Source organism: Xyrauchen texanus, chromosome 33 (assembly GCF_025860055.1).
Source record: "Xyrauchen texanus isolate HMW12.3.18 chromosome 33, RBS_HiC_50CHRs, whole genome shotgun sequence".
Taxonomy (NCBI): Eukaryota; Metazoa; Chordata; class Actinopteri; order Cypriniformes; family Catostomidae; genus Xyrauchen; species Xyrauchen texanus.
In genome coordinates, this window is record NC_068308.1 from 19,880,347 (window position 1) to 19,889,598 (window position 9,252).

The following is a 9,252-nucleotide window of genomic DNA, read 5'->3' on the forward strand; positions in this document are numbered from 1 at the left end:
CATCTTGTGGTAATACCATTGCTATAACTGACTTTACAGATTAACCTCTTTGTATTTATATCAAGAAAATTTTGTGTTTTGTATTTATACAGCTGATTATTTTGAGAAATCACAAATGATAAATAGAATAACTATGAACACAAACATTAATTACATTCACAGGATTTCTGACAAAAGAATGTAAATTCATCCAACAATCTTCTAAAGCCGCTTGTCCAATATAGGGTCGCGGGCAGGGAATAATGTAAATCTGTTTTTCAAAAAAAAAAACACACAACACGTATCTAAAACAAGATTTCTCACTTTTCAGCCTCACTTTATTTTTTCTTGTTAGTAATCACACTGGTGAATCCAACCACTCATAAAGAATGTAGTCTAGGTAGACTGGTGTTGCCTTTTCAAATGAATGTGTGAAACTGAAATAAACACATCATGAATTAAGATGTCCTCTTCACAACAAATTATAAAATAATATGCTTCAAATATTTATACATTTGAATTTGTGAAATCTGAGTTCAGTAACTTATTTTTAAAAAGTAATAATATAGGGTCCTCTACATTTGAAATATTGTTAGTGTGCATTAAGAATTTTCTCTTTGCTGATTAAAAAAAATTTATGTGTTGAGAAGACTCATTTAAAATTTCCAACTAAAGGAAATATAAACGGAAGTAGTCAATGGATATAAGCGGCATTGTAACATCAGCAAGTCCCTTTTGAGTAAATGTTTAAATTCTCATGAGTATTATAAGCAGCCACCGTAACACAATATCACAGAAGAATATAAATAGACAGATGGTCAATGACCTACCAACTCTCAGACCTAGTGCAACATTAAGTTAGGATGGATAAAGAAAAAAATATTAACATTGCAAACAAAGTGTGCTGAACACAAAAAAACACTCTTAGCTCATGAAATTATTATATGAAAATTAGTGTTTTGTCAAACAAGACAATTCAGTTCTAAAGAATACTGGGATCTTGCTGACATAAATTAAGAAACACTTCAAACAACCACACTGGTTTTGAGTAGATACTAGAATTCTGACATTAATCACCCACAGTTCCAGCAAAGCATACGTGTGACCAACATTTTACCATCAGAAAAAAAAGGGACAGACAAAATTGGTATTTAAAAATGCTGAAATAGATATGTCAGCACATTTCATGGAGTAAGTCTAGTTGCTAAAATCACACGAAACAAACAATATATATAGGTATAAGAATGGCGAATATAAGGATCAAGTTGCCACTGTGATGCACATTGCTTTTTGTACAGTTCTATATCTCACACCCTATCATGTGTTTGACGTATTTGTTGCAATGCAATTTGTTCACCATCCTACTCCGTGCATTACCTTTCACATTGTAAGAAAAAAACTACACCCCGTCTAATGATTCAGTGTATATTCTCTAAGATGTCTGTAACAGAACATGCCAACAATTGATCAATGCAGGAAAAATGAGATGTGTTCATCCCTTTACAGTTGCATGCACCTACTATTCTGTGATCACAGTAGAAGACTATGACATAGCATACTATGGGTCCAGTCTGTGACTGTATGTGTTGAAAACAGTCTATAGTACATTCTGTTCACAAGCCATGCCAATGGGAATTAATTATCTTTCTCCTGGCATTGCATTGAATCAATCTCTATGGCTTGTAAAACAAGGTTGCTGTCTTGATAAGAAACCTCAGTGCTGTCATTTTGCACATTCTCGGTCACTGGGTCATTTTGCATGATTGCTGCTTCCTCAACTTCTCCAAGAATCAAAATGTCACTGCTGGTTTGGACACATTTTGCATTGAGCTTGTTTACCTCACCAACATGATCCTCATTGCATTCTGAGCAGGGAATGCTTGTTTCACTGATCTCTGAACGCTTACAGATAGTTTTATTCATGGCCTCTTCCTGAACAGCAGCATCTATACTGGAGTCTTTATCGCTGACTCCATTCTCCTGGATTGAATCATCCTCATTTATCTTTACTTTACCTAGTTCTGGGTCTTCAGTATCTGGCAAGATCTCCTCAAGGAAGTCGGCTACATAGCAATCCAGAGGTGCAACATCTTCTCCAGTTTTAGTTGTGTTTTCTACACGCATTTGGTTGTTGTGCATAGCACTGAGATCCAGAGTTACTTCATTATAATAAATCCTTGAACCTTCTTCGTAAAGATCCTTGTCAAGGTTTTGGCTCACTGTGGCGTCTTCATGGACAGCAGCATCTATGTTTGAGTTTTCATCACGGACTCTATTCTCCTTGACTGCTTTGTCCACTGTTATCTCTGCTTTACCTTGATCTTCATTATATGGTGTGTTATCCTCTATGATGCTGTCTAAATCATGCAGTTCATGATCTTCCCCAGTTTTAGCAGCAGTTTCTACAAATTCCTGCCTTCTGAGGTCACTCTGCTCAGCAGTGTCTTCTTGGGCAACACTGATATTCAGAGTTACTTCATTATAATGGACCATTGGACTTGGATCTTCTTCATGAAGATCCTTGTCAGGGGTTTGTCTCACAGTGCATTCCTGCTTAAGGGCAGCGTCTTGACTGTCCCTCTCTCCTTCGTTAATATCACCAAGAGTTCTCTTCTCAATGACTCTATCTACTGAAGTGATCATAACAGATGTTTCTTGATCAAACACTTTATCTACACCTTCCCCTTTTTTATCTGTATCTCTGTGCTGAGATTTGTTTTCAAGCAGCCCGCCTATATGTGAAACAGTATATTCAGATCCATCCCTTTGTAGATCTTTGCTTTTGTGCCATTGTGTTTCATCTGATACACAGTTTTCAACCTCAAACTCTGTCACTAGAAAACTAAGAGTGGTTGGATGGACTTCAACCACTAGATTCATGGAACTTTCTCTCTCTTGAACTATCCGTTCATGAACATTTCCATACTTCATTATAGGTGCAGTCTGCTCTGCATCACTCAGTATTGACTCTGTTTCTAGGTCTGAAACATCTGTAAGTTCATTTGGAGTTCCTAGTCCACTTGATGTAGCTCCTACACACTGAAAAGATGGGAGGTGATGAGCAGGGCTGTGAAGAGAAATAGAACAATATGACATTAGGATAAGTGGTCTTAAAGGAATATTCCATGTTCAATACAAGTTAAGGTCAATCAACAGCATTTGTGGCAGAATATTGATTACCATAAAAATGCATTTTGACATGTCCCTCCTTTTCTTAAAAAAAAAGAAGCAAAAATCAAGGTTACAGTGAGGCAAAAAAGTGAATGGGGCTAATATTTGGAGGGTTTAAAAGGCAGAAACGTGAAGCTTATTTTATAAAAGCACATACATTAATTCTTCTATTAAAACTCATGTATTATTTGAGCTTTAAACTTGTTTTAATCATGGCAACAAAGTTGTAAAATTTGCTATAACTTTACACAGAAAAGGTTAAGGAATTTTATCACACTAAAATCATGTTAACACGCATATTATTTATTTCTTGTGGCTACACTTTTGAAACCGTGAGTATTTTAACATTTATAGATTGGCCCCCTTCACTTCTATTGTAAGTGCCTTTTTATATAAGGGGAAAGTCAAAATTAATTTCTGTGGTAAACAACATTATGCCACAAATGCTGTCGATTGAGCTTAACTTGAGCTTAACCTGGAACAGTCCTTTTAATGTTTAATCATGATGTCCTTTATATAATTGCAATCATGATGGCAACACAACTGAATTTAATTAAACATAGATATAATAAAATGATTGCACCTATATTATTAGAAATCTATAATGATATATAAAAATGTTAATCTCATACTATTTCTTTTAGAGATTCTATAATAACACTTATTTGTAAGAAAGGGAAGGACAATCAACATTGTGAGCATTATAGGCCAATTAGTCTTCTAAATCAAGACAGTAAAATATTAGCGGTGTATGTTAAAATCATAGCCTGCTTATTGACTACTTATTCATAAAAGACCAGACTGGCAATAATTTTCTACCTCTCTATGGATTCATATGGAACAGGGGCTGGCCATAATTCTTGGGATCCGCCCCCCTCCTCTTGCACCCAACCAAGTTTGGAGGAAGCATAGGTAAGAATGGCCTCTGTCACAGTGTAGGGGGTGTGGCCCCGCACACAGTCCTCAATGTGCTTTACAGGAAGCTGAGTTTGCAGGAAAAGATGGAGTTGGCTATCGGACAGACATACCGTCATGTGCAACAGCCTATAGATGAAGACAATATCAATTAATGGTAGGCTTCATCTGAAGGAAAATTATGTATCAAGCATGTTGCAATGTTTGTCATTTGAAATATTAAGAAACATTTCTGGAATAAAACACTGGAAAATTCTGAATAAACAGCTAAAACATACTTGTCCAAGAAGCTCTGTAGACCCATTCTCCTCCTTTCAATGAAGTCATCATTAATAAATGAGAATAACGACTTTTTGGGCAGATCAGGAACTGGCCTGTGGAAATATTACAATGCGTTATGGCCAATAACAAATCATTTTTTTATTATTAGTTATTTAAGGTGCTACAAATGTTTTGACCATGAGTTTTGCCAAACAGAAGATTTTGTGGCACTGCACCTTTAAACAGAATTATTTCCTATCGTATTGGCATGTTTGACACATAATTTCCGAATTGGCATATTTGACATGTCATTTCCTAATAAGTGTATATATATAAAAATATATATATTTCTTGAAATGAAGAAACAATTTCAACCTCTTAGTATATTTTTGTAAATATCAATATACCATTGATGAGCATTTTAGACAAAAAATGATGAGCAGTTTACACATGCATCTAAACAATTTTTTATGCAAGTAAACTTACACAAGACCAGCATTCTTTTGCAGTTTTTTCTTCAACCACACAAACTCACTGTATCGCCGCCTCACACAGGATGTTTTCGCAGTGAACGCTTTGCTGTTTGTCTGGTGACAGACACAAAGAAACCAAATTCAGACCACAGGCAACACAAGGCCAGACAAAAACAACTGTGGATTCTGTCCATTCTGAGATTAATTCCATTGCCAAGAACCATGTCCACTTGGCCAATTACCAGAAATGGTGCCCCCAACACCCATTCCACTTGTGTGAGTTCCAAACTCTACTAACAGCCATGTCATTGGACAATAAACATTTCTGTTTTCAATTTTTTTTTTTTCAGTAAATTTAATCTTGTGGAAATTTCATTTCAGCATCTCATTTGCTGTGCAATAAATAGAATTATTCATACAGTATATTGGCTATCCTGCTCTAAATATATATATACACATATATATATATATTCAGATAATTAAAATGCATTACCTTCTTGTGGCAGAAGAGTTAATCATTGATAAGACCATTCAAAAAGCTGCTTTAGAATACAATGTAATGTTTACTACCATATTATTGAACATAATCCAATCATTGGCATACAGGTCACAGCAATCCATTTCACAAGTGAATGTGTCAATCAGTGGGAGATTTATTATGAGGGCTTGTTTAAGGACCCGTCAATTTCAACAAGCGTCAGGCATGCTTGTGTAGCGTCTCGGGTGCATTGCATCATAAACATAAAATGTTTAGGTCACTGTTTCAAATTAAATATGGTTTAATACTTCGAACACATCTTGAGATCCCTTAGTTCGAATTTACATTTATGCATTTGGCAGACGCTTTTATCCAAAGTGACTTACAGAGCACTTATTACAGGGACAATCCCCCCGGAGCAACCTGGAGTTAAGTGCCTTGCTCAAGGACACAATGGTGGTGGCTGTGGGGATCGAACCAGCGACCTTCTGATTACCAGTTATGTGCTTTAGCCTACTACACCACCACCACTCCATTTGCGCTCCATCAAATGTTTTGAATGCAAGAACGTAACGAATGTCTGTTTTGTGCTGTCTGCTTGTGTCCTTCACTATATAAACTGTGCATTGCCACACAGCTTAAATTTCCATTACTGCCTTGTGGAGTAAACAGGTGGAACTACTAGCTTTTATTTCTCAGGAATCTTATTACAATCCGGGGGCATTGCGATTAATTGCGTTAATTTTTTTTAACGCGTTATTTTTAATAAAATTAATCGCACTGAATTAACGCGTTAAATCGACAGCCCTAATATACATGTATAATGTGTTTGTATATATATTTACACACACACACACACGTGTGTTTGGTTTCCATGTTTTATGGAGACATTCCATAGACATAATGGTTTTAATACAGCACAAACTTTATGTTCTATCCCCTAACCCTCACAGAAAACTTTCTGCATTTTTACATCTTCAAAAAACATAAATTAGCATGATTTATTTCCTCATGGAGACCGACAAATTGTCCCCACAACGTCAAAATGTTTGGGTTTTGCTAACCTTATGGGGACATTTGGTCTCCACAAAGTGATAAATACACACACACACACACACACACACACACACACACACACACACACACACACACACACAGTTAGATAAGAGATGTCATCACCCTTTAATAAACCACTCAAGTGGCATGCAATTACCATTCAAGCAATTCAGTCAAGCCATAATAATGAAACAAAGGACACTGCACTCCATTAAGTGATCCAATCAATACCAATAAAGTTGCAATGATTACCAGTGAGATGTTAAATGGATTTATACATACACAAAACAAAAAAGCTAAATGTTTATTAGGTTCTTATAAAAAACCACCAACATCTAATCACCCTCTAAAATCAGTCAACTAGAAAGATTGATTTATGAAGTATTGGAACTTTTATACTAATTATTATTTGACATCTTTGTGGCAAAAAAACTCACATGAAGGAAAATTTTGAAGTCCACATATGAGTTCCAGGAACCTTCATTCTGAAAACGAGGATCCTGAACCCTCACAGCAATGAATTCCTATTACAAAAACACAAACATTTAAGACCAATATATACACAAGGAAGCAAACTATCAAACATTACATTATAATGTTCTAAATATAATCACTTGTTATCCAACAGGTTCAAACTCTTTTTTTTTTAATTCTCTAATCTGTTCAAGGAATACAAGGGTTCAATACAAGTTAAACTCAATCAACAGTATTTGTGGCATAATGTTGATTACCACAAATTTATTTCGGTCCGTTCCTCCTTTTCTTTAAAAAAGCAAATATCTGTACTACAGTGAGTCACTTACAATGGAAGTGAATGCGACCAATTTTTGGAGAGGGTTAAAAACAGAAATGTGAAGGTTATAATTTTATAAAAAGGACTAATTAATCTATTAAAACTCTGTAAAGTTGTTAAAATAGTAACATTTACAGTCATTTTAGGGTTTGTTGACATAACATCATCATGGTAATGAAGTTGTACAATTGTCTATATCTTTACACAGAAAAGCTTAGTAAGTGATTTTATCACACTAAAAAAATTGTATACACATATCCTTTATGTATTGTGTCTATACTTTTGAAACTGAGTATTTTAAAGTAAAGAAAGTGGACCCATTCACTTCCATCTGTCACACAGTAATATATTTTTGTGTTTTTTAAAGAAAAGGAGACGAGTCAAAATCAATTTTTGTGGTAATCAATATTATGCCACAAATTCTGACGAACTTTTATTGAACATTCCTTGAAATGAAGTCCTTCATACCAAAAACAAAAAATCAGACGAAGTCATACTAAACACTGACATCTGAATGCCTCACAATGTTTTTTTTTTGGCTGTCTTTGCATTAAGTAAAGATAACACCTGAACATAATCATCAGCCTATGATCATTATGGGACTATGGTCACAAGAAAGTGTTTACATGTTCAAAAAAACATGTCCATATGTCTGCATTGCCTAGGGACTTTAGCACAATGCTCAAGTCTGTCATGACATATCACACAGACAAATAGAAGAGAGACAGAGAAAAAGTAGTAGAGCGGGATATCTTACATCTTGTTCTTGACTTTTGATCATCCTGCCAGAGGTAACACAGCACGATGGACATCTGTAGAAAAACAGAGACAACAATAGACATCAACCAGAAAAATCCATCCACCAACAACAAACATCCCCTATCAAGGGATTCTAACTCACATGATTTTTTCTCTTCTGTTTTTGGTTTTCCATAACTTGAGGAAGGCAAATAATTTCACAAATCCATACAAGGAGAAACCAGCAGATTCCTCAGCGCGGTTGCTCCTGTCTACTCTCCAAAACATCTCAAATTGTTTATTTGCGTATCGAGGTGAAAAAAAGGAACCCAACATCTCCTGACTTGCTCTTTAACCCCTGTCACCGTGACTCATCTGTCCCTCCTCTTCCTCCAAAAGGCGATTAATCATGATTATTGGTCAACTTTGCGGCCAATACTGTGTTTACCAAGAATTACCCGTGACAACAGGGTAAAAAAAGACATAGCAACAAAAATAGTCTCAAACTGAACACATTAATTTAAAAACAACCCTACATAAAGAACCACTCTTGCTTTAGTGTAGTAACTTTCTACTTGGCTTTGAATGGTCTTGTTAGCTGTCACCAGCACTTCTTACACAAATAAGAGAGCAAGTGTATATGTTTGGTTTGTCACTTACTTTATTTTTGTTTGTAATTGCCAAGTTGTATTTCAGTCAACGCAAGTCAATGAGCAAACAGATCCGATCGTCAAAACAGAACAAAGCAAAAGCAGTAAAGCAACACCAAAGCCTTTATTTGATCCGGTCGCCGAAATAAGACTGGATTAGACATACAGTTAAAATAGTAAAGAAATATATATATATATATATATATATAAAAAACAGTCCAAATTCACGATTTAATTTAAGCGAGCAACAACACTGACCAGCTTCCTGTCTCTTCAGCTGTGCGTGTAAACAAGATTAGATTAAATACTGCCATCTGGTGTACAGGAGGCCTCATCGCGTCCGTCGTACTCAAGTAAATTCAGAGCTGCTTAGACAAACAATACAGGTGAAACTCGAAAAATTACAATATCGTGCAAAAGTTCATTAATTTCAGTAATTCAACTTAAAAGGTGAAACTAATATATTATATAGACTCATTACAAGCAAAGTAAGATATTTCAAGCCTTTATTTGATATAATTTTGATGATTATGGCTTACAGCTTATGAAAACCCCAAATTCAGAATCTCAGAAAATTAGAATATTGTGAAAAGGGTCAGTATTGTAGGCTCAAAGTGTCACACTCTAATCAGCTAAACACCTGCAAAGGGTTCCTGAGCCTTTAAATGGTCTCTCAGTCTGGTTCAGTTGAATTCACAATCATGGGGAAGACTGCTGACCTGACAGTTGTGCAGAAAA

At 35.5% G+C, this 9,252-nt stretch overlaps 1 protein-coding gene across 2 annotated transcripts; it reads right to left on the bottom strand.

Annotated features, from left to right (window-relative positions):
• Positions 1-304: 304 nt before the first annotated feature.
• On the bottom strand, positions 305-8,786 carry LOC127626835 (uncharacterized). 2 transcript variants are annotated; one of them, XM_052102914.1, is made up of 7 exons: positions 8,525-8,786; positions 7,884-7,938; positions 6,771-6,857; positions 4,813-4,913; positions 4,344-4,439; positions 3,970-4,194; positions 305-3,046 (listed from the first exon to the last, which is right to left on the bottom strand). In XM_052102914.1, exons 2-7 carry the CDS (start codon positions 7,905-7,907, stop codon positions 1,615-1,617), a joined length of 1,965 nt encoding a protein of 654 aa, XP_051958874.1. In that variant the 5' UTR covers positions 7,908-7,938; positions 8,525-8,786; the 3' UTR covers positions 305-1,614. The 2 variants fall into 2 exon arrangements, with proteins under 2 accessions (XP_051958874.1, XP_051958873.1); XM_052102913.1 differs by lacking the exon at positions 8,525-8,786 and adding an exon at positions 8,028-8,488.
• Between the last annotated feature and the right edge of the window lie 466 nt (positions 8,787-9,252).

Excerpts from the sequence above, each read along its gene's own strand:
- LOC127626835 (XM_052102913.1), bottom strand. The coding sequence starts at position 8,200 with ATGTTGGGTTCCTTTTTTTCACCTCGATACGCAAATAAACAATTTGAG. Across the intron at positions 6,858-7,883 it reads TCAAAAGTCAAGAACAAGAT|GAATTCATTGCTGTGAGGGT; the intron begins GTAAGATATCCC and ends TTTTTGTAATAG. Across the intron at positions 4,195-4,343 it reads CTACAGAGCTTCTTGGACAA|GCTGTTGCACATGACGGTAT; the intron begins GTATGTTTTAGC and ends CTTCATCTATAG.